General features: G+C 40.2%; 1 protein-coding gene across 1 annotated transcript in view; it reads left to right on the top strand.

Annotated features, from left to right (window-relative positions):
- Positions 1-26,851, top strand: part of LOC112232787 (NLR family CARD domain-containing protein 3) — a 55,946-nt gene that overhangs the window by 26,743 nt on the left and 2,352 nt on the right. Inside the window, 8 exon segments of the mRNA XM_042325005.1 lie at positions 16,156-16,272; positions 19,107-19,191; positions 19,321-19,549; positions 19,932-21,098; positions 21,101-21,250; positions 21,253-21,703; positions 22,014-22,187; positions 26,046-26,219. Of these exon segments, the coding sequence (XP_042180939.1) occupies positions 16,156-16,272; positions 19,107-19,191; positions 19,321-19,549; positions 19,932-21,098; positions 21,101-21,250; positions 21,253-21,703; positions 22,014-22,187; positions 26,046-26,219 (2,547 nt within the window).

Below are 26,851 nucleotides of genomic sequence, written 5' to 3' on the forward strand. Positions count from 1 at the left end.
TCCTGGCTACACTAGTGACCATATCCCCCGTGCATCCCACAAAGGCGGAGGTGTTGCTAACATTTACGATAGCAAATTTCAATTTACAAAAAAAAAAAATATGTTTTCGTCTTTTGAGCTTCTAGTCATGAAATCTATGCAGCCTACTCAATCACTTTTTATAGCTACTGTTTACAGGCCTCCTGGGCCATATACAGCGTTCCTCACTGAGTACCCTGAATTCCTATCTGACCTTGTAGTCATAGCAGATAATATTCTAATCTTTTGTGACATTAATATTCACATGGAAAAGTCCACAGGCCCACTCCAAAAGGCTTTCGGAGCCATCATCGACTCAGTGGGTTTTGTCCAACATGTCTCTGGACCCACTCTCTGTCACAGTCATACGCTGGACCTAGTTTTGTCCCATGGAATAAATGTTGTGGATCTTAATGTTTTTCCTCATAATCCTGGACTATCGGACCACCATTTTATTACGTTTGCAATTGCAACAAATAATCTGCTCAGACCCCAACCAAGGAACATCAAAAGTCGTGCTATAAATTCACAGACAACACAAAGATTCCTTGATGTCCTTCCAGGCTCCCTCTGCCTACCCAAGGACGCCAGAGGACAAAAATCAGTTAACCACCTAACTGAGGAACTCAATTTAACCTTGCGCAATACCCTAGATGCAGTTGCACCCCTAAAAACTAAAAAAATGTATCATAAGAAACTAGCTCCCTGGTACACAGAAAATACCCGAGCTCTGAAGCAAGCTTCCAGAAAATTGGAACGGAAAAGGCGCCACACCAAACTGGAAGTCTTCCGACTAGCTTGGAAGGACGGTACCGTGCAGTATCGAAGAGCCCTTACTGCTGCTCGATCATCCTATTTTTCTAACTTAATTGAGGAAAATAAGAACAATCCGAAATTCCTTTTTGATACTGTAGCAAAGCTAACTAAAAAGCAGCATTCCCCAAGAGAGGATGACTTTCACTTTAGCAGTGATAAATTCATGAACTTCTTTGAGGAAAAGATTATGATTATTAGAAAGCAAATTACGGACTCCTCTTTAAATCTGCATATTCCTTCAAAGCTCAGTTGTCCTGAGTCTGCACAACTCTCCCAGGACCTAGGATCAAGAGAGACGCTCAAGTGTTTTAGTACTATATCTCTTGACACAATGATGAAAATAATCATGGCCTCTAAACCTTCAAGCTGCATTACTGGACCCTATTCCAACTAAACTACTGAAAGAGCTGCTTCCTTTGCTTGGCCCTCCTATGTTGAACATAATAAATGGCTCTCTTTCCACCGGATGTGTACCAAACTCACTAAAAGTGGCAGTAATAAAGCCTCTCTTGAAAAAGCCAAACCTTGACCCAGAAAATATAAAAAACTATCGGCCTATATCGAATCTTCCATTCTTCTCAAAAATATTAGAAAAGGCTGTTGCGCAGCAACTTACTGCCTTCCTGAAGACAAACAATGTATACGAAATGCTTCAGTCTGGTTTTAGACCCCATCATAGCACTGAGACGGCACTTGTGAAGGTGGTAAATTACATTTTAATGGCATCGGACCGAGGCTCTGCATCCGTCCTCGTGCTCCTAGACCTTAGTGCTGCTTTTGATACCATTGATCACCACATTCTTTTGGAGAGATTGGAAACCCAAATTGGTCTACACGGACAAGTTCTGGCCTGGTTTAGATCTTATCTGTCGGAAAGATATCAGTTTGTCTCTGTGAATGGTTTGTCCTCTGACAAATCAACTGTAAATTGCGGTGTTCCTCAAGGTTCCGTTTTGGGACCACTATTGTTTTCACTATATATTTTACCTCTTGGGGATGTTATTCGAAAACATAATGTTAACTTTCACTGCTATGCGGATGACACACAGCTGTACATTTCAATGAAACATGGTGAAGCCCCAAAATTGCCCTTGCTAGAAGCATGTGTTTCAGACATAAGGAAGTGGATGGCTGCAAACTTTCTACTTTTAAACTCGGACAAAACAGAGATGCTTGTTCTAGGTCCCAAGAAACAAAGAGATCTTCTGTTGAATCTGACAATTAATCTTAATGGTTGTACAGTCGTCTCAAATAAAACTGTGAAGGACCTCGGCGTTACTCTGGACCCTGATCTCTCTTTTGAAGAACATATCAAGACCATTTCAAGGACAGCTTTTTTCCATCTACGTAACATTGCAAAAATCAGAAACTTTCTGTCCAAAAATGATGCAGAAAAATTAATCCATGCTTTTGTCACTTCTAGGTTAGACTACTGCAATGCTCTACTTTCCGGCTACCCGGATAAAGCACTAAATAAACTTCAGTTGGTGTTAAATACGGCTGCTAGAATCCTGACTAGAACCAAAAAATTTGATCATATTACTCCAGTGCTAGCCTCTCTACACTGGCTTCCTGTCAAAGCAAGGGCTGATTTCAAGGTTTTACTGCTAACCTACAAAGCATTACATGAGCTTGCTCCTACCTATCTCTCTGATTTGGTCCTGCCGTACATACCTACACGTACGCTACGGTCACAAGACGCAGGCCTCCTAATTGTCCCTAGAATTTCTAAGCAAACAGCTGGAGGCAGGGCTTTCTCCTATAGAGCTCCATTTTTATGGAACGGTCTGCCTACCCATGTCAGAGACGCAAACTCGGTCTCAACCTTTAAGTCCTTACTGAAGACTTATCTCTTCAGTGGGTCATATGATTGAGTGTAGTCTGGCCCAAGAGTGGGAAGGTGAACGGAAAGGCTCTGGAGCAACGAACCGCCCTTGCTGTCTCTGCCTGGCCGGTTCCCCTCTTCCCACTGGGATTCTCTGCCTCTAACCCTATTACAGGGGCTGAGTCACTGGCTTACTGGGGCTCTCTCATGCCGTCCCTGGAAGGGGTGCGTCACCTGAGTGGGTTGATTCACTGATGTGGTCATCCTGTCTGGGTTGGCGCCCCCCTTTGGGTTGTGCCATGGCGGAGATCTTTGTGGGCTATACTCAGCCTTGTCTCAGGATGGTAAGTTGGTGGTTGAAGATATCCCTCTAGTGGTGGGGGGGGCTGTGCTTTGGCAAAGTGGGTGGGGTTATATCCTTCCTGTTTGGCCCTGTCTGGGGGTGTCCTCGGATGGGGCCACAGTGTCTCCTGACTCCTCCTGTCTCAGCCTCCAGTATTTATGCTGCAGTAGTTAATGTGTCGGGGGGCTAGGATCAGTTTGTTATATCTGGAGTACTTCTCCTGTCCTATTCGGTGTCCTGTGTGAATCTAAGTGTGCGTTATCCAATTCTCTCTTTCTCTCTCTCGGAGGACCTGAGCCCTAGGACCATGCCCCAGGACTACCTGACATGATGACTCCTTGCTGTCCCCAGTCCACCTGGCCGTGCTGCTGCTCCAGTTTCAACTGTTCTGCCCTATTATGAATCGACCATGCTGGTAATTTATGAACATTTGAACATCTTGGCCATGTTCTGTTATAATCTCCACCCGGCACAGCCAGAAGAGGACTGGCCACCCCACATATGCTCTCTCTAATTCTCTCTTTCTTTCTCTCTCTCGGAGGACCTGATCCCTAGGACCATGCCCCAGGACTACCTGACATGATGACTCCTTGCTGTCCCCAGTCCACCTGGCCGTGCTGCTGCTCCAGTTTCAACTGTTCTGCCCTATTATGAATCGACCATGCTGGTCATTTATGAACATTTGAACATCTTGGCCATGTTCTGTTATAATCTCCACCCGGCACAGCCAGAAGAGGACTGGCCACCCCACATATGCTCTCTCTAATTCTCTCTTTCTTTCTCTCTCTCGGAGGACCTGATCCCTAGGACCATGCCCCAGGACTACCTGACATGATGACTCCTTGCTGTCCCCAGTCCACCTGACTGTGCTGCTGCTCCAGTTTCAACTCTTCTGCCTTATTATTATACGACCATGCTGGTCATTTATGGACATTTGAACATCTTGGCCATGTTCTGTTATAATCTCCACCCGGCACAGCCAGAAGAGGACTGGCCACCCCACATAGCCTGGTTCCTCTCTAGGTTTCTTCCTAGGTTTTGGCCTTTCTAGGGAGTTTTTCCTAGCCACCGTGCTTCTACACCTGCATTGCTTGCTGTTTGGGGTTTTAGGCTGGGTTTCTGTACAGCACTTTGAGATATCAGCTGATGTACGAAGGGCTATATAAATACATTTGATTTGATTTGATTTGGGCGAACCGAGCTAGGAGAGGTGGAGAGATAAGCAGTCCCATTAAACAGAACTTAGTAGGGTGGGAGCAGCCGAGCTAGGAGAGGTGGAGAGATAAGCAGTTCACTAGGTACAGCAAATATTCTAAGCAAACAGGGCAGGAAAATACATTGAGATAGAAAAATAGTGATTTTATAAGCATTAAGACTATTCATGAAAATAAATAAGTTGCGGTTCTTAGGGATGGTAAATTGCTGTAGATAATGTATCCCACACTATGAAACATACAGTATATGACATCTGTGGTGATTCAGGATTATTGATAGGATCGAGATGACCTAATTAACCTATGTGAGGATGTTGGGAAAGTTATGATTAAATGACTGAACAAATCATTTTAAATGGAACTGTAACTAAGTAAAACTGTTTTATTATATCTGATTAACAATATGAGTTCATAAGAATAATGAACACCATTCCAACTAGGAATAAACAAATGGGTTGTGGACTGTGTAAACACATAAGGTAGTTAACCTATGGTTGAACCTACAGAAACTTAGCTCTGGGTTTTTAGATAAGGCAGTGAGTGCATTCCTAGGTTTTCTGTTAATTAAAACTGTCAGTTCAGTGGTGATCGATAATGTTGAGGGGTCAAAAGTTACCTGGGAGTGTGTTAGTAAGTTAGAATGAACTTTTCACCTCACTATGTCCCGGTCGAGAGGAGGGGATTCTGTTAAAGCAATGAAATGACGTCATGATCTGTATATAAACTGTTGTTCGTGGTTAAGTGGCAGCGCGCACCGAGAATAAATTATGTTACCTATTATTGAAAGACTGGCCTCCATCTATTTTATGCAAACAAGAATCTTACAAATTCTCATAAAATAGATTAAGGGTTTTCATTTAATGAAAGCACATTGGCATAATTAAATTACAGTAACAGTAGATAAAATACAATAGACTCCAGAAGGAGGGAATTTCAGACAGCATGTGATATGGGTAGCGTTCGTTTTGGCTTCATTTTATCAGTAGATGATTTTTATTTAAATAGTGAGCAAGATAACAGAATGGGTAGATAACAGTTACTGAGTGGGGAGACAAAAGGGGAATGCCAGCTTAGTCCGTTTCTGGAAACAAGGTGTCAACCACGGAAGCGTTGCCCGGAAAATATTCGGCACAACAGGCTGAAATATTTGCTTTGACGAGGGCCTGTGAAATAAAAAAGGAGAGAACGATTACTGTTTACAAGCCCATATACGTCCAGGCCCATAGAAAACAGCACAGGTAATTCTTAACGCAGATATATATTGATACAGGGGCGAAGCCCTGTATCAAATGGGGGATGGGATAATACAAACATAATAAAAACATTTTTTTATAGCGTTCCCAACTTACTTGGCGGACATGATTAGATAGAACAAATAGAAGACTGTTTGTTAACCAAACCTGTATGTCCAAGATTTTATGCTCTACGGGTGAATTACAGGAGAAGGTGATTCACTCAATCCAGTCCCTGAGGAGAATAGACTGGAAGCAGCTACGGTGGGAGGGACCAAGTACTCCTGGTGACAGCCTTGGCTGTGAGAATAGACTGGAAGCAGCTACGGTGGGAGGGACCAAGTACTCCTGGTGACAGCCTTGGCTGTGAGAATAGTTATAGAGGAGAACTGGAATCCATAGGATCTGGGGTCCATCTCTCTGAAGAAGACTCCCTGACCCCATCATTCCATCCCTGGGCTTGTTCATAGAAGTGGTATGGTCTGGACTCTGGCTGCTGAAATGTTTTCTGGAAAAGGGTGGGGCTTCACCGGAGGGCTGTTTTGTCTGAGCTGTCTTCTCGTGGTACACCACGTCCCACCTGAGTATGCGGAGAGTGGAAATTTGACCCATGGTTTAGACGGTGAGGATTTTGTTCCAAATAAGCATAAGAGATCCCTAGTTCTGGGTAGACAGGAAGTTAGAGTAGAGGGTAGAAAGGGTGTCTCAATTGAGTTTTATATAGACCAAATGGGGTCTCTAACTACATGGCAGTCTAGGACTCTGAGCCATTATGGTATATATCGGTGCAGGTCCCCATATTGATCGTGGACACAGGTCATAGCTCATACAGAGAGAGAGGACTATATGAATCGACTCACCCAGTATGGAAGGAGGTGGAGTATAGTGAAGGTGAGAGTTTTTGACTGTAATCCGGAGAGAGGGATCTATTGCATAAAGATATGCCTTACCCTTCAAAAGGTCATGAAAGAGGATCTAGGGTTATGGTATGTTGGATATGACCAGTTTTTTGGTCGACACCCTAGTACGGTTCCGGGTAGAGGAGGTTAGGCCAGTATGGTAAAGCTGTTGACGAAGGCAGGAATGCCAGATAATGACAGTTACAGTTACTATTTATATCCACAGGTTCCCCTCTTAAATCAAAACTTCCTCCCTTTACAGTGACCGGAGGACATTATTACCGTTTGGCCCGGTACAGGAAATATGTAGGGGAAGATAGTACCTGCAATTGGACAGAGAATATTACCACTGACGAGATCATGTCTAATTTGATAGGCGGTTTGAACTCTGGGGATTTCAATAAGGTAAAGTGGGTAAAGTGGGCCAGGGCTGACATCTGGAGGTTGTGTGGGGGAATGATGTCAGGGCGAGGTTTTACCGGCAGATTGGACAGGATTATCCTCCCTTGTACATTTGGGAATGCCTTTCACACTCATTCAACACCAAGACATGAAGTTCGCCAAACGGGAGAAAAGAGGTACTCCATCTGGGTCTTTTGATGACAAAGTATATATTGATAACATTGGGGTTCCACGGGGGAGGGGGTGGGGCCAGATGAGTTCAAAGCAAGAAATCCTATCCTAGCAGGATTAGAGTCAAGCATTTTCTGGTGGTCTACTCTCAATAAGAACGTGGACTGGATTAATTATATTTATTATAATCAACAGTGCTTTTATCAAATATACCAGAGATGCTATTAAAGGTTTGGCAGAACAGACCGAAGCAACCAGCCTGATGACTTGGCAGAATATAATTGCATTAGATATGTTATTGGCTGAAAAGGGAGAAGTATGCGTGATTTTCGGGACCATGTTTGTGCTTACATCCCAAATAACACAGCTCCGGACGAATCAGTGACCGAAGCCTCAGCTGGTTTGACCACCCTGGCTCACGGTTTGGCAGAAAGCTCTGGGGTGGATATCTCTTTGAATAATTGGTGTGATAGTATGTTTGGAAAATGGAAAAATGTTATGATCACTGTATTATGGGTTACCTTCATCTGTGTGACTGTTCTAATTTTATGTGTTTGTTGTCTAATTCCCTGTGTACGAGGCCTTATTTCCAGGACTCTGGAGAAATCGATGACACAACAGATGGTGAGGTACGAGCCGATTCCAAGTTCTGACCCGTGGAGTGCTGAATGCATGTCTACAGAACAAGTGGACGAATCTGGATCCTTCATTTGCGGGGAACTTATGTTTGATGAGACCATTTTTGATATTTAGGGAGGTTAGGTTGTACCTTGTTTCAATGAAGATTGTAACGAAAATTCTGATGAGAAGAGTTATGATTCTGATGTTGGCCTAAAAACAGTCCGTGTGAATGCAAGTAATGGGTTATGTTTAGGTGATGTTTTGATAACAATAAATATTTCTAATAAAAATAGAAGTATGCTTTTTAATATTGTAATATAACTAGATGTGTGATTGGATGTATAATATTTAATCATAGGGTGGATATGTTAAGGGAATTTTTATCAATAATGACTAATTATGTATACATTTCAATCAGGACTGACTAATCAGAATACTATTATGTTACTGTATAGATGTATGAATTTTCTTTTAACCTTAGTACTGAATATAATGTGTGTAAATATAATCAAGAATTAGAACAATGACTGTCTGTTCCTTGGTAAAAATGAATGAACTTATAGCCAGACTGGCTAGAATGCTTATCTACACAGGCAGACCTTGGCTCGGATCATAAATTATCTAAGTCTTGAGAACCATACAGCCATTGTACTGGAGCGGAGATGAGACGGGGTAATACGAAAACTAATGACGTCATTTTCAGTTTATAATCTATGGTAAACTGTATCATGTTCAGTACTCTCGAGAATAAACGCTGCTGATAGATTTTGAGACTGGTCTCTGTCCATTTCATGCAAATAAGAGTCTTACAAATTCTTAGGAATTGACAGAGTGTTTAATTTTAATTGGGTATTAAAACATATAGGAATTTAATTCCTGTAACAGGTGATAACTGTGTTTGTGGAGTAAAGCATGTGTATCTGTTGGTTTGAAATAAACTTTAGTGAATATTGTTTTTTGAGACTGATTTATGTGATTAAAGAAAACTGTAGTATCCAATACGTGTACTTCACATGGATCTATTATGTATTTAACCTTAATGGATGGGTGTTGACTGTTGAGAATGATAATGAATTCAGTGAATAGTTGGATATCATGAGGCCAGGCTCCTATAATGTCATCTAGAAGTCTGTAATAGAATGTAGGTTGATGTGGGCACTTGGCCAATGCCTCTCTCTCCCATTCAGCCATGTAAATGTTTGCATATGCCGGGGCAAATTTCTTACCCATAGCTGTTCCCTCCACCTGTAAGTAGTGCTTATCATTGAATATAAAGTCATTGTGTGTGAGGCTGATTTCTAATAATTGTAGTATTTCATTGTCTGGTCTATTGCTATCTGGGTGTGCATGGAAAATATGTCTGACCGTCTGTAGTCCTGTTGCTGTATTTATGTTAGTGTATAAGCTATCAATGTCTATAGTGAATATATATGTTTGGGAGGGAACAACTATGGGTTTGATCTTCTCAAGAAAGTGATAAGTGTCTGAGGGAGCTGGGGTGTCTAGTGGAGAGAGGATTGATATAATGATCAATATATTGGGCTATGTTGTATGATTCACTATTACAGTCTGATACGATTGGCCTGCCAGGAGGAACTTCATAGGGAATAGTCCAGGTTTCTGGTTCTTTATGAATGTTGCAAAGCAGGTAAAACAGTCTAGGTGGTGGAGTGTCTGGTCCAAATAGAAAGTCTGGTTGTTTATTCGTGATGTGCCGTTTATCATAAAGTGTTTGTATGATTCTACGTAATGTAGTCTGGGTCTGTGGTTGTAGGCTGTTTCCTATTGGTACATAATACTTGGTGTTGGATAACTGTCTATTTGCCTCGTATGTGTATTGATGTTTATCTAGGATCACTATTTTAGATCCCTTATCTGCCGGTTTCAATATTATGTGAAAGGGTTGTTTATAAGTTATTTTATGGCTTGTCTTTCGATGCGGGTGATGTTGTCCTCTCTATCTGCCTGGGTGTGATAGTTGTGAAGGGTGTCTTGGTCGGTTCTGATTAGGTTCTTTACCCTCCTATCTATCTGGGACAGTTTGGGTTCCCAGATTGAAGGAAGGGTGAATGGTAAATGGTTGTCATTCGTCTGATAGTCAAAGTAGTCTAGAAGTTTAAGTCGTCTATGATATTTATGTGTGTCCCTATGAAGTTCCTCCCAGTCAAATTTACCAGGGTGGGGAATGAAAGGCAACCCCCTCTCCAAAAGTTGGGTCTGTGCTGTTGTGAGTTGAAAAGACTTGGATAAATTCATGATGTTTGATGAGAGGGGGTCAACTACCCCCTCTGCTGGGTCATCTAAGAAAGCAACTGGGGGAGGAAAGGGGGGAGAGAGTACAGGGGGTTGGGGGGAAAAGTAGGGTGTGGTGTGGCTAGGTGGATCCAAATTGTGGGTAGAGCCTATTCTAAATTTAGCTACTCACACTAATTCTTAAAAATGAGGTCTGTTGTGGTTGTTGTCCAGTGTATCAGGTCTGTTGTTGTGTGGAATTCATCATGGGGTATCTCCAAGAGAAATGGGCCATGTGTGGTGATGTAACCATTAATGACTGAGGTTTCGTTTTCGATCTGGTGAAAGGAGGTGTGAGTGGTTAATAATGGGGATGTAAATAATTGCATTTGGGAAAGTGACTCTTGCTTCCTTGTGCATTGATGCAATCTGTTTGATTGATGTTTTGTATGGGTCATTATCCATATTGTTTATGCCCACCGAGAGAACCACTATGCTGGTGTCTAAACAAACCTCTGTTTTCTCCAGAACCTTTGTGAAATGGTCAAATGTTGCTCCAGGGTAACTGTCCACTTGTATGTTTGGGTTATGAAATGGAGGGATTCTATTAACATTTGAGTCTCCCAAGACTAGTATTGGTTTATTTCCCTTAAAATTCCAATCCGCCACCTTGCCTTTTGGTCTGTCTCTATGGTACGATGGTTTCTGAAGGGTTGCTGGGGTTGGGGGTTGATGCTGGGGCTGAGGCTGAGGTTGGAATTCAAACTGGGGTGAGTATGTTGAGGCGCCAGTTACAGTATACAGGGGTCTCAGACTGGCAGTGACATGGTGTCTTTTTGGGAAGGGCTCAGATTGGTTGTTTTTGGGTTGTTGCCCATTGTTTTGTCCATTAGTCTCACCCCCTGATGTGGCGCCTCCTGTTGGTGAGAGCGATAGAGGTGAAATCCTTTCCAAGATTTTAACTGAAACATTGCTGTGTTTAGGAGTTTTAACCAGGGGATTGGGGAGGGTTGCAATAACATTTAGGGTTTCTGGCTGACTGCAGGCCTTATGGATTAAATTAGAGGTGTTAGTGGTTATCAATTCAAGGTTGGAGCCTATGGTGGGCGATGGGGGACCAATGATACTTTGAATACTGTTCTCCTGGGTGGTCCCTGGGTTGTTTAATCTCTGTGGGTCATGAGGGGAAGTGGAGGTAGGGGTTCTCATAATCTCCTTTCCTTTTACTTTGGGAGAAAGGGAGGGAGTGGGGGCCATGTTGTTCTTAGAATGAGATGGGGAGGGAGTGGGGGTCATGTTGTTCTTAGAATGAGATGGGGAGGGAGTGGGTGCCATGTTGTTCTTAGAATGAGATGGGGAGTTGTTTGGGGCAATATTGCTGACATCTATCTGTGTCTGCGAAGGTGCAACAGGGGAAGAGGGTGTTGAGGTACGGATCCCTATCTCAGTAGAAGATTGTGTCTGAGGAAGAGGAAGATACTGATTATTTAGCTTCTGGTTTAAAGAGCACTGTGCTTGGGTAGGGCGTGGCCCCAATGGTGATGATCGTTTTTGAGAAGCCTGAGGCTTAACTAGAGGAGAGAACTTGGGTAAAGGAGGGAAGTCCTCCAACGAGGATGAGAAAGGAACTGGTGCTGAAGTGGTGGGCAGAGAAATCAACTGTGGTGGGGCCTGGATTTGAGCTGAGGCTGTATGCCAGGGGTTCTGTTGTTGTTCCAGTGGACCGGGAGCCAATGTGGTTATTGGCTGGGGGGAGGCTGAGGGGAAGGGGAGCTCTGTAGTGGGGTAAGAAAGGGGAGCCCTAGGGAGTTGTCTGGCGTGAGTTTCTAAGGAATGGTTCAACATTGTTTCCACTGTAGTGATGGTAGTGTGTTTCAGTTTGTGTGTGTATCTCTTAGAGAGACTTTAATCAGGATGGCTCATTCGGCAGGTCATAGTCTATGTTTGTGAGAGAGAGGAGTGTGGAGACTGTAGAGGGGGAGATGGAAAGAAGAGAGAGAAAGGAGTGTGGAGACTAGAGGGGAGACGGAGAGATGAGAGAGAGGAGTGTGGAGACTGTAAGAGGGGGAGACGGAGAGAGAGAGAAGAGTGTGGAGACTGTAGAGGGGGAGACGGAGAGAGAGGAGACCGGAGACATTATCACCACCTACCACTAGAGGGCGACTAATACACAGTTTTGTTAGTTTGTCATTTGTTCATGGTAAGAAAACAAATTGGGAAGATTTGTAAGGATTCTGTATGGAGGAATGGTCTAAGATCACTCCCAATGTGTTCTCCAACTCATAACACCTTTTAGAAAAAGGCTCAGTGCCGTTATCCACACAAGGTGAGGTATTGAAAGGGGTGTCAATTTTGACCCCGAACCTTTAGAGAGAAAAAGTATTACTTGTTAAACACAATCTCTTTCTCTGAGCCATATTGTATTTGTAGAAAATCATTTAATTTCATAATTTTGTTTGAGCATAAAATATAGCTCAGTCTTGGAATGATTTATTTTATAACATCAGTTTTACAAATCTTTATCAAGGGTGTCAATAATGTGGGACCCCATTGTATCCTTCACAGTTATAATATGAACCTGGATCATCATAATGATTCTACATGTTATAGTATGAACCTGGATTATCATAATGACTCTACATGTTATAGTATGAACCTGGATCATCATAATGATTCTACATGTTATAGTATGAACCTGGATCATCATAATGATTCTACATGTTATAGTATGAACCTGGATCATCATAATGATTCTACATGTTATAGTATGAACCTGGATCATCATAATGATTCTACATGTTATAGTATGAACCTGGATCATCATAATGATTCTACATGTTATAGTATGAACCTGGATCATCATAATGATTCTACATGTTATAATATGCCATGGTGTTTACTGGCCAAAGGTTAAACTGCTGTTATGGTTATGATATACTATGGTGTTGTGTCACTAGACTTTGACCAGATATTATTGCATCCAAAGATCAACTGAACCTAGAACATAGATACAGAGACACTTGTCATCAGGAAGGTTCTCTCTCAGCACAACGGAAAATATCTCAATGACTTGACATGTTCTGGTTGTGAATTCAGGCTACAAGGTAAGAATATTCCAAGGGATTATTGTAAAGTGTGTAGAGACATTAAATGTCTGGTGTAATTTTAGTTTAGTGAATGACAGTAAAACACTCAGATGTAACAGTCCATTTCACCTGGGACAGCTATGTGACAGTTCCATCATACAAAATGGCGCTAACTGGGTGTAGTCAAGTCACATTCAATAACATGTTGTTCATATAGCTAACTGGGTGTAGTCAAGTCACATTCAAAAACATGTTGTTCATATATTCGTATATCGCGGTTATTTTACAATTTGTATATTTTTTATGTATAAATTGTAAGTCGTCTTTCAGAATATCAGAACATTTGTTGTTTTCTAAATTACAATGAGCTCCTGCTTCCTGTGTAATTTGGTATGAAACCACTGAACATACTTTTCTTAACATTAATATTATGAACTGAATTCAGTAACAGCATCATAATATCATACCTGTTGAACAAAGCAACACACTAGAATGAGAGAAATTATTAAAAGAGAAAGTAAGACATTATTATTAATATTATTATATATTATATTGTTATTATTATTATTATTATTATTATTATGGACAAAAGGTGATAAATATAAATCACGACTACATATTCATGTGATGCATTAAATCACCTGACTGTTTGGATGTGTCTGTTAGTAAATGTTTTATTTCTAAGAGATCATGAATAAAAGAGAACATATGACCTTCAAGAATTACTGTGTTAAACACAACCAACATGTTGGATCTCTGTTTAGTTGTCACTGTGTTAACCACAACCAACATGTTGGATCTCTGTTTAGTTGTCACTGTGTTAACCACAACCAACATGTTGGATCTCTGTTTAGTTGTCACTGTGTTAACCACAACCAACATGTTGGATCTCTGTTTAGTTGTCACTGTGTTAACCACAACCAACATGTTGGATCTCTGTTTAGTTGTCACTGTGTTAACCACAACCAACATGTTGGATCTCTGTTTAGTTGTTACTGTGTTAACCACAACCAACATGTTGGATCTCTGTTTAGTTGTCACTGTGTTAACCACAACCACATGTTGTGATCTCTGTTTAGTTGTCACTGTGTTAACCACAACCAACATGTTGGATCTCTGTTTAGTTGTCACTGTGTTAACCACAACCAACATGTTGGATCTCTGTTTAGTTGTCACTGTGTTAACCACAACCAACATGTTGGATCTCTGTTTAGTTGTCACTGTGTTAACCACAACCAACATGATGGATCTCTGTTTAGTTGTCACTGTGTTAACCACAACCAACATGTTGGATCTCTGTTTAGTTGTCACTGTGTTAACCACAACCAACATGTTGGATCTCTGTTTAGTTGTCACTGTGTTAACCACAACCAACATGTTGGATCTCTGTTTAGTTGTCACTGTGTTAACCACAACCAACATGTTGGATCTCTGTTTAGTTGTCACTGTGTTAACCACAACCAACATGTTGGATTTCTGTTTAGTTGTCACTGTGTTAACCACAACCAACATGTTGGATCTCTGTTTAGTTGTCACTGTGTTAACCACCAACATGTTGGAACTCTGTTTAACATGTTAACCACAACCAACATGTTGTCTCTGTTTAGTTGTCACTGTGTTAACCACAACCAACATGATGGATCTCTGTTTAGTTGTCACTGTGTTAATAACCACAACCAACATGTTGGATCTCTGTTTAGTTGTCACTGTGTTAACCACAACCAACATGTTGGATCTCTGTTTAGTTGTCACTGTGTTACAAACCACAACCAACATGAACCACAACCAACATGTCTCTGTTTAGTTGTCACTGTGTTAATAACCACAACCAACATGTTGGATCTCTGTTTAGTTGTCACTGTGTTAACCACAACCAACATGTTGGATCTCTGTTTAGTTGTCACTGTGTTAAATACAACCAACATGTTGGATCTCTGTTTAGTTGTCACTGTGTTAATAACCACAACCAACATGTTGGATCTCTGTTTAGGGGTCAGTGCTCTAAAATGAGTCTCTAAAACATTTAAGGATGCCTCTATAAAATGAGTCTCTCTGGGGAACAACATGACACCAAAACTAAGAGGTGAGATGACAATATTGTTTAAGTTAATGTATATAATGTGTATTCTAAAATGTTAAATCCACATTTTTAAATAGAAAATATTTCTTATATACTACATTCTATATACTGTAACTATATACTATAACACATTCTATATACTGTAACTATATACTATATACTACATTCTATATACTGTAACTATTACTATATACTATATACTGACATACTATATACTGTAACTATATACTATATACTACATTCTATATATAGAACTATATACTACATTCTATATTGTAACTATATACTATATACTACATTCTATATACTGTAACTATATACTATATACTACATTCTATATCTGTAACTATATAATTATATACTACATTCTATATACTGTAACTATATACTGTATACTACATTCTATATACTGTAACTATATACTATATACATTCTATATACTGTAACTATATACTACATTACTATATACTGTAACTATATACTATATACTACATTCTATATACTGTAACTATATACTATATACTACATTCTATATACTGTAACTATATACTAAACTTTCTATATATTGTAACTATATACTATATACTACATTCTATATACTGTAACTATATACTACATTCTATATACTGTAACTATATACTATATACTACATTCTATATACTGTAACTATATACTATATACTACATTCTATATACTGTAACTATATACTATATACTACATTCTATATACTGTAACTATATACTATATACTACATTCTATATACTGTAACTATATACTATATACTACATTCTATATACTATAACTATATACTACATTCTATATACTGTAACTATATACTACATTCTATATACTGTAACTATATACTATATACTACATTCTATATACTGTAACTATATACTATATACTACATTCATATACTGTAACTATATACTATATACATTTATATACTGTAACTATATATTTGTATACTACATGTTATATATTTTTTACTTTATATAGGCTCAAGTCTGTCATGATATTAAATGAATCATTATACTAATTTAGAAGCCTTTATAAAGACTTGAAGTCATCAGTTAAATTTCTATAAACAGTCAAATATAATTTATCAACATTTCTGAAAGTGGACACAGCGTTTTGGAATGAAACTCTTCTTCTGTTTCCCCATCTGAGCTCAGAGTAGATGAGAGATGTAATGTTTGTCTCTGTTGTGTTGAAGTCCAATCAGGCAGGAGAGACCAGCCTCCCCTGTTCCCAGCTGTGTGTCCATGAAGAGTGACCGGTCTATGGGTCAACCTATAAACTTTAGAGAGGGAGACTTTTCTACTGAACAAAGGTAAGAAGAACTCATGGGTCCTGGTCAGTGAGTTAAACAACACTGTCTCTAGTCATTTCTCCTCTCCCATTTTCCCATTTATTGTTGTTGTTTTCATAATCCATAGGCTAATCATTTTGTCCATTTGCATAGTCCTAAAACAATATTAAACAAACACAACATTCCCTCCCTGTGTGTGTGTGTGTGTGTGTGTGTGTAATCTCCCTGGATGAGGAGAAGTAATCTCTATCCTGATTGTTGTCAGTCATTTTACCTCTACCTAGTGTACATATTATCTCAATTATAGCCTCATTATTACCTGAACTACCTGGTACCCTGCACATTGACTCAGTACTGGTACTCCTTATAGTCTCATTATTACCTCAACTACCTGGTACCCTGCACATTGACTCAGTACTGGTAAAACCTTATAGTCACATTATTATCTAAACTACCTTGTACCCTGCACATTGACTCAGTACTGGTACTCCTTATAGTCTCATAATGACCTCAACTACCTGGTACCCTGCACATTGACTCAGTACTGGTACTCCTTGTAGTCTCATTATTACCTCAACTACCTGGTACCCTGCACATTGACTCAGTACTGGTACTCCTTATAGTCTCATTATTACCTCAACTACCTGGTACCCTGCACATTGACTCAGTACTCAGTACTGGTACTCCTTATATTCTCATTATTACCTCAACTACCTGGTACCCTGCACATTGACTCAGTACTGGTACCCTTATAGTCTCATTATTACCTCTCATTATTATCTACCTGGTACCTGGTACCCTGCACATTGACTCAGTACTGGTACTCCTTATAGTCTCATTATTACCTCAACTACCTGGTACCCTGCACATTGACTCAGTACTGGTACTCATAGTCTTATAGTCTCATTACCTCAACTACCTGGTACCCTGCATTGACTCAGTACTGGTACTCCTTATAGTCTCATTATTACCTCAACTACCTGGTACCCTGCACATTGACTCAGTACTGGTACTCCTTATAGTCTCATTATTACCTCAACTACCTGGTACCCTGCACATTGACTCAGTACTGGTTCTCCTTATAGTCTCATTATTACCTCAACTACCTGGTACCCTGCACATTGACTCAGTACTGGTTCTCCTTATAGTCTCATTATTACCTCAACTACCTGGTACCCTGCACATTGACTCAGTACTGGTTCTCCTTATAGTCTCATTATTACCTCAACTACCTGGTACCCTGCACATTGACTCAGTACTGGTTCTCCTTATAGTCTCATTATTACCTCAACTACCTGGTACCCTGCACATTGACTCAGTACTGGTACTCCTTATAGTCTCATTATTACCTCAACTACCTGGTACCCTGCACATTGACTCAGTACTGGTACTCCTTATAGTCTCATTATTACCTCAACTACCTGGTACCCTGCACATTGACTCAGTACTGGTACTCCTTATAGTCTCATTATTACCTCAACTACCTGGTACCCTGCACATTGACTCAGTACTGGTACTCCTTATAGTCTCATTATTACCTCAACTACCTGGTACCCTGCACATTGACAGTACTGGTACTCCTTATAGTCTCATTATTACCTCAACTACCTGGTACCCTGCACATTGACTCAGTACTGGTACTCCTTATAGTCTCATTATTACCTCAACTACCTGGTACCCTGCACATTGACTCAGTACTGGTACTTGACCTACTGGTAGTCTCATTATTACCTCAACTACCTGGTACCCTGCACATTGACTCAGTACTGGTACTCCTTATAGTCTCATTATTACCTCAACTACCTGGTACCCTGCACATTGACTCAGTACTGGTTCTCCTTATAGTCTCATTTTACCTCAACTACCTGGTACCCTGCACATTGACTCAGTACTGGTACTCCTTATAGTCTCATTATTACCTCAACTACCTGGTACCCTGCACACTCCTTATAGTCTCATTATTACTCAGTACCTGGTGCACATTGACTCTTATAGTCTCATTATTACCTCAACTACCTGGTACCCTGCACATTGACTCAGTACTGGTACTCCTTATAGTCTCATTATTACCTCAACTACCTGGTACCCTGCACATTGACTCAGTACTGGTTGTCCTTATAGTCTCATTATTACCTCAGAAGCAGACTACCTGGTACCTCTGGACATTGACTCAGTACTGGTTCTCCTTATAGTCTCATTATTTTTATTTTTTGTGTTACTATTTCCAATGGTTTAAATAACTGTTTTCTGGTGAACAGGGCAGTTTCCCCATATCATCAGGCAAACCAGTAGAAACTGGATCAGCAGCACAACAAGGTATCATGTCCGGATCATGTATCAATACTGATAGTATAGAAAGAAAGGGAGCACTGCTCTCAGATAGCTTTCCCATTCAAATATTTCCTTAACATTATAATTATGTCACAATACTGACCACAGATCAGACTTCTATTATCACCTATGGCTTCAAGTATTGAGGAGGCTCCCTGTTCCCAGCTGTGTCCATGAAGAGTGACTTAACCAATTAAAACAAAGGTGAAGAACTCATGGGTCTAATCATTTGTCTCTAGTCATTTCTCATCATTTTCCCATTTATTGTTGTTGTTTTCATAATCATAGGCTATCATTTTGTCAATTTTCATAGTCCTAAAACAAAATTAAACAAACACAACATTCCCTCCAGTTCATAGTTTAATGCAGTCATCTGTTTTTATTTGTGTTTGTGAAGTGTTCCCTGTGTGTGTGTGTGTGTGTGTGTGTGTGTGTGTGTGTGTGTGTGTGTGTGTGTGTGTGTGTGTGTGTGTGTGTGTGTGTACTCCTGGATGAGGAGATGTAATCTCATGTTTTGTCCACAGAAACCAACAGGAGAGATCAGAGTCAGAGATTCTCAGTGGTCAGTCTTCCCAGAGTCATCAAACAGACCTGGCCTCCATATTCAGTGTATGTGGTCCTGTTATGTACATTTGTTTTTGTTTACCTCAAGTAAAGTTGATCTGTCAATCATTCATTAATGTGTTAATGAGAAAGCATTTATTCTCTTGCTTAACTTATTTACTTTATTTATTTCAGATGCTTGAAGAGAAAATTATGACATTTGTGAAGAACGAGCTGAAGATGTTCAAGAGGATTCTTAGTCCAGAACTCCCAGAAGGCTTTGAGAGTCAGAAGCAGGATAAGGAAGTGGTGGATGCTGAAGATGAGCAGCAGGAGAGCAGTGCCAGAGAGGGGGCTCTGAAGATCACACTGCACATCCTGAGGAAAATGAACCAGAAGGAGCTTGCTGACACACTGGAGAAATGTAAGATCTGTCTGCCTCATGTTGAATGCTGTTTTATAACATTTAAAAGCTGTAGCTAAAGTACAGCTAAAGTAGCTGTGTAACTCAATGATATTGTAGCAGCCTTAACACAACACCTAGTGACCTCATCAAGTAGCAGCAGGGATGTGTTGTGGTGATTAATTTAGAGAGAGAGAGAGAGAGACAACATTAATAATACCATCAATAATACCAATAATAATATAATCAGTCACACCAGTCTGTAATGCATTATGAAAACATTTACACATTTATACAGTCAGTTAAGACAACAAATTATTATAATTTACAACTTTATAACAGTCCTACAATACTGTAGGCATTAAAACAGACGTAATATTAATATCCTCTGTGTTATTTCTAGATTCAGATGAGCTTGCTGTGATTTGCCAACGTGAACTCAAATCTAATCTAAAGAAGAAGTTTCAATGTGTATTTGAGGGGATCGCTAAACAAGGAAACCCAACACTTCTCAATAAGATCTACACAGAGCTCTACATCACAGAGGGTGGAACAGGAGAGGTCAATAATGAACATGAGCTGAGACAGATTGAGACAACAACCAGGAAACAAGCAAGACCAGAGACTGCAATCAAATGTAACGACATCTTCAAACCATTAACTGGACAAGACAAACCTATCAGAACTGTGCTGACAAAGGGAGTCGCTGGCATTGGAAAAACAGTCTCTGTGCAGAAGTTCATTCTGGACTGGGCTGAAGGAAAAGCAAATCAGGATGTCCAATTTGTATTTTCATTCCCTTTCCGGGAGCTGAATTTGATGAAAGAGGACAAACACACTTTCATTGAACTTCTCAATCACTTCTCAATGGAAACCAAAGTTTCAAGAATCTCCAACAAGTACAAAGTTCTGTTCATCTTTGATGGTCTGGATGAGTGCCGACTGCCCCTAGACTTCCAGAAGAACAAGATCTGTTGGGACGTCACAGAGTCAACCTCAGTGGATGTTCTGCTGACAAATCTCATCAAGGGAAATCTGCTTCCCTCTGCTCTCCTCTGGATAACTACCCGACCTGCAGCAGCCAATAAGATCCCTTCAGGGTGTGTTGACCAGGTGACAGAGGTACGAGGGTTCAATGACCCACAGAAGGAGGAGTACTTCAGGAAGAGATTCAGTGATGAGGACCTGGCCAGCAGAATCATCTCACACATAAAGACATCAAGGAGCCTCCACATCATGTGCCACATTCCAGTCTTCTGTTGGATTTCTGCAACAGTCCTTGAACACATGCTGAAACATAAGAGAGAAGAGATGCCCAAGACTCTGACTGAGATGTACACACACCTTGTGGTGTTTCATACCAAACAGAAGAATGAAAAGTATCTTGGGAAAGAAGAGACAGGTCCACACTGGAATAAAGAGAGCATTCTGTCACTGGGAAAACTGGCTTTTCAACAGCTTGTGAATGGCAATCTGATTTTCTATGAAGAAGACCTGAAAGAGGCTGGCATTGATGTTAATGAAGCCTCAGTGTACTCAGGATTGTGCACACAGCTCTTTAAAGAGGAATGTGGCTGTACCAGGACAAGGTGTACTGCTTTGTTCATCTGAGCATTCAGGAGTTTCTGGCTGCTGTATATGTGTTCCTCTCATTCATCAACAACAATGAGAATCTAATGGACAAACTGCAAAAAGTCCAAACGAGAACAAGCCTGAAGTTACTTTCTACAAGAGTGCTGTGGATAAAGCCTTACAAAGTGAGACAGGAAACCTGGACCTTTTCCTCCGCTTCCTTCTGGGCCTCTCACTGGAGTCCAATCAGAAGCACTTACGAGGTCTACTGACAAAGACAAGAAGCAGCTCACAGAGCCATGAAGAAACAGTCAAGTACATCAAGGAGAAGATCAGGGAGAATCCCTCTCCAGAGAGGAGCATCAATCTGTTCCACTGTCTGAATGAACTGAATGACCATTCTCTAGTGGAGGAGATCCAAAGCTACCTGAGATCAGGAAGTCTCTCAAAACCCAACCTGTCACCTGCACAGTGGTCAGCTCTGGTCTTTGTGTTGCTGACTTCAGAAAAGGAGCTGGATGTGTTTGACCTGAAGAAATACTCCAGATCAGAGGAAGGTCTTCTGAGGCTGCTGCCAGTGGTCAAAGCCTCCAGAGCTGTTCTGTGAGTAAATAAAATGACATATAAGAACTAATCATCAGGAAGAAATATTCAGTTTAGAGAAAAATATGTATTATAATATGTATAATATATTATTTTAATTTAATTTTAATATATTATTTTGAAAAACATATTGAATAAATGCATTGATTTTCACATTAGTATAACAATATGACCATACAATTCTAGAAGACAGAGGATGAATCTATATGTTCTTTGAGAGAATGAACCAAATGCATCTGCCATTGTCCTTCTACACTACTGGTGTTAAATTAACAGTGTGTTTGTGAAGTCATGATGATCTCTTTGTCAGGCTGTCAGACTGTGGAGTCACAGAGGAAGGCTGTGCTTCTCTGGTCTCAGCTCTGAGGTCAAACCCCTCACACCTGAGAGAGCTGGATCTGAGTAACAATGACCTGAAGGATTCAGGAGTGAAGCTGCTCTCTGCTGGACTGGGGAATCCCCACTGTAAACTGGAGACTCTGAGGTCAGTATTCCTGTAGTTGGTCAAAATTTGTGATGTTCACCAGATCCTTGGTTGTGTTTTAGATGTTTTTCCTAATAGAAACTGAATGGTGAATAATGTCCTGTCATTTTGGAGTCACTTCACTTGTATTGTCAGTAAGAATGAAGATGTTTCTGTTTACATTCATGTGTGCTACCATGATGATGAATAATCAGTGAATGAATTGAATGATGATGAATGAGAAAGTTACTGAGGCACAAAGATTATACAAACTGTTAAATGATGACAGGTTACATGTTTGTTGTAGCCTTGTTATTGGTAATGGTGAGAGGTTAGTATGTTTTGTTGTAGCCTCTGTTATTGGTAATGGTGAGAGGTTAGCATGTTTTGTTGTAGCCTCTGTTATTGGTAATGGTGAGAGGTTAGCATGTTTTGTTGTAGCCTCTGTTATTGGTAATGGTGAGAGGTTAGCATGTTTTGTTGTAGCCTCTGTTATTGGTAATGGTGAGAGGTTAGCATGTTTTGTTGTAGTAATCTGTTATTGGTAATGTTTTGTTGTAGGTTAGGTAATGGTGAGAGGTTTTTTGTTGTAGCCTCTGTTATTGGTAATGGTGAGAGGTTAGCAATGTTTTGTTGTAGCCTCTGTTATTGGTAATGGTGAGAGGTTAGCATGTTTTGTTGTAGCCTCTGTTATTGGTAATGGTGAGAGGTTAGCATGTTTTGTTGTAGTCTCTGTTATTGGTAATGGTGAGAGGTTAGCATGTTTTGTTGTAGCCTCTGTTATTGGTAATGGTGAGAGGTTAGTATGTTTTGTTGTAGCCTCTGTTATTGGTAATGGTGAGAGGTTAGCATGTTTTGTTGTAGCCTCTGTTATTGGTAATGGTGAGAGGTTAGCATGTTTTGTTGTAGCCTCTGTTATTGGTAATGGTGAGAGGTTAGCATGTTTTGTTGTTTTGTTGTAGCCTGTTATTGGTAATGGTGAGAGGTTAGCATGTTTTGTTGTAGCCTCTGTTATTGGTAATGGTGAGAGGTTAGCATGTTTTGTTGTAGCCTCTGTTATTGGTAATGGTGAATGAGGTTAGCATGTTTTGTTGTAGCCTCTGTTATTGGTAATGGTGAGAGGTTAGCATGTTTTGTTGTAGCCTCTGTTATTGGTAATGGTGAGAGGTTAGCATGTTTTGTTGTAGTCTCTGTTATTGGTAATGGTGAGAGGTTAGCATGTTTTGTTGTAGTCTCTGTTATTGGTAATGGTGAGAGGTTAGCATGTTTTGTTGTAGTCTCTGTTATTGGTAATGGTGAGAGGTTAGCATGTTTTGTTGTAGCCTCTGTTATTGGTAATGGTGAGAGGTTAGCATGTTTTGTTGTAGCCTCTGTTATTGGTAATGGTGAGAGGTTAGCATGTTTTGTTGTAGCCTCTGTTATTGGTAATGGTGAGAGGTTAGCATGTTTTGTTGTAGCCTCTGTTATTGGTAATGGTGAGAGGTTAGCATGTTTTGTTGTAGCCTCTGTTATTGGTAATGGTGAGAGGTTAGCATGTTTTGTTGTAGTCTCTGTTATTTTTGGTAATTGGTAATGTGAGAGGTTAGTGTTTTGTTGTAGTCTGTTATTTTTGTTGTAAATGGTCTGTTATTTGGTAATGGTGAGAGGTTAGTTGTATGTTTTGTTGTAGCCTCTGTTATTGGTAATGGTGAGAGGTTAGGTTATGTTTTGTTGTAGCCTCTGTTATTGGTAATGGTGAAGGTTAGCATGTTTTGTTGTAGCCTCTGTTAAAATGGTAATGGTGAGAGGTTAGCATGTTTTGTTGTAGCCTCTGTTATTGGTAATGGTAATGTGAGAGGTTAGTATGTTTTGTTGTAGCCTCTGTTATTGGTAATGGTGAGAGGTTAGCATGTTTTTTGTAGCCTCTGTTATTGGTAATGGTGAGAGGTTAGCATGTTTTGTTGTAGCCTCTGTTATTGGTAATGGTGAGAGGTTAGCATGTTTTGTTAGTTATTGGTAATGGTGATTAGCATGTTTTGTTGTAGCCTCTGTTATTGGTAATGGTGAGAGGTTAGCATGTTTTGTTGTAGCCTCTGTTATTGGTAATGGTGAGAGGTGGTATGTGAGAGGTTAGCATGTAATTGAAGTAGTCTCTGTTATTGGTAATGGTGAGAGGTTAGCATGTTTTGTAGCCTCTGTTATTGGTAATGGTGAGAGGTTAGCATGTTTTGTTGTAGCCTCTGTTATTGGTAATGGTGAGAGGTTAGCATGTTTTGTTGTAGCCTCTGTTATTGGTAATGGTGAGAGGTTAGCATGTTTTGTTGTAGTCTCTGTTATTGGTAATGGTGAGAGGTTAGTATGTTTTGTTGTAGCCTCTGTTATTGGTAATGGTGAGAGGTTAGCATGTTTTGTTGTAGCCTCTGTTATTGGTAATGGTGAGAGGTTAGCATGTTTTGTTGTAGCCTCTGTTATTGGTAATGGTGAGAGGTTAGCATGTTTTGTTGTAGCCTCTGTTATTGGTAATGGTGAGAGGTTAGCATGTTTTGTTGTAGCCTCTGTTATTGGTAATGGTGAGAGGTTAGTATGTTTTGTGTGTAGCCTCTGTTGAGAGGTTATTGGTAATGGTGAGAGGTTAGGTGAGAGGTTAGCATGTTTTGTTGTAGCCTCTGTTATTGGTATTGGTAATGTTGAGAGGTGAGAGGTTAGCATGTTTTGTTGTAGCCTCTGTTATTGGTAATTTGTTGTAGCCTCTGTTATTGGTAATGGTGAGAGGTTAGCATGTTTTGTTGTAGCCTCTGTTATTGGTAATGGTGAGAGGTTAGCATGTTTTGTTGTAGCCTCTGTTATTGGTAAATGGTGAGAGGTTAGCATGTTTTGTTGTAGCCTCTGTTATTGGTAATGGTGAGAGGTTAGCATGTTTTGTTGTAGCCTCTGTTATTGGTAATGGTGAGAGGTTAGCATGTTTTGTTGTAGCCTCTGTTATTGGTAATGGTGAGAGGTTAGTATGTTTTGTTGTAGTCTCTGTTATTGGTAATGGTGAGAGGTTAGCATGTTTTCTGTTATTGTAATGTAGCCTGTAGCTGTTTTGGTAATGGTGATGAGGTTAGTGTTTTGTTGTATGTTTTGTTGTTAGTCTTTTGTTATCTGTTATTGGTAATGGTGATAGGTTAGTATGTTTTGTTGTAGTCTCTGTTATTAGGTGAAGGTTAGCATGTTTTGTGTAGATTGGTTAGTTATGTTTTGTTGTAGCCTCTGTTATTGGTAATGGTGAGAGGTTAGCATTTTGTGTGTGTTCAAAAAATTCTAAACTTTATGTGATTTGTTTTTTTGTCAGACTTACTTACTTCTTCACTGTCTAAATGATATGGTGTGGACTGTATACTCAATACAATCTAAATCTGATTCCTCACTGTCTAAATAGATATGGTGTGGACTGTATACTCAATACAATCTAAATCTGATTCCTCACTGTCTAAATAGATATGATGTGGACTGTATACTCAATACAATCTAAATCTGATACCTCACTGTCTAAATAGATATGGTGTGGACTGTATACTCAATACAATCTAAATCTGATACCTCACTGTCTAAATAGATATGATGTGGGACTGTTTACTCAATACAATCTAAATCTGATTCCTCACCGTCTGTCTTCTGACTGATACTGCTTTTTAAACTGGTCTGGTCAGTCTACTATAATATTTGTACTATACATGTTTCTATCTGCAGGCAATACTTTGATAATTTGTCATTTTTTATGATGATACACTATTTTATGAATAGATATGGAAGGTTTCAGGACACTGATATATCTGAATATGTTGAAAAAATATACTGCCACTATTTTCACCACCAAAGAATATCAGTGTGATTTTAAAATGATTTGACTCTTTGCAGGCTGTCAGGCTGTCTAGTCACAGAGGAAGGCTGTGCTTCTCTGGTCTCAGCTCTGAGGTCAAACCCCTCACACCTGAGAGAGCTGGACCTGAGCTACAATCACCCAGGAGACTCAGGAGTCAGACTGCTCTCTGCTGGACTGGAGGATCCACACTGCAGACTGGAGAAACTCAAGTATGTAGAGGGTTTATGTCAATGTTCATATCCGACATGTTTGACTTATTAGGCTCTTTAAAACAAACATTCTTACCATCACTTGAACAAAGTTATATGCTGACTGTGTTACAATGTGTGTGTGTGTGTGTGTGTGTGTGTGTGTGTGTTGTGTGTCACCTGTGTGTGGACAGGTTAGCATGTTGTGTGTGTGTTCAGTGTTCAGTGTTAGTTCAGTGCAAATAGTGTAAATCTCTCATCAATCACACACACTGGACACTCACACACACACACACACACACACACTGGTTACACACTCACACACATACTGGACACTGACACACACTGGACACACACACACACACACAGAGTACACACACACACACACACACACACACACACACACACACACACACACACACACACACACACACACACACAACAAGCACTGGACACACACACACACACAGGACACACAGGACACACATGCTGGACTCACACACACACACACACACACACACACACACACACACACACAAACAACACTGGACACACACAAACACACACAGACAAACTGGACACACACACAGGACTTACACACACACTGGACTGACACACACAGATTGGACACACACACACTGGACACACACACA

The sequence above is a fragment of the Oncorhynchus tshawytscha genome, linkage group LG07 (assembly GCF_018296145.1).
Source record: "Oncorhynchus tshawytscha isolate Ot180627B linkage group LG07, Otsh_v2.0, whole genome shotgun sequence".
NCBI classification, from domain to species: Eukaryota; Metazoa; Chordata; class Actinopteri; order Salmoniformes; family Salmonidae; genus Oncorhynchus; species Oncorhynchus tshawytscha.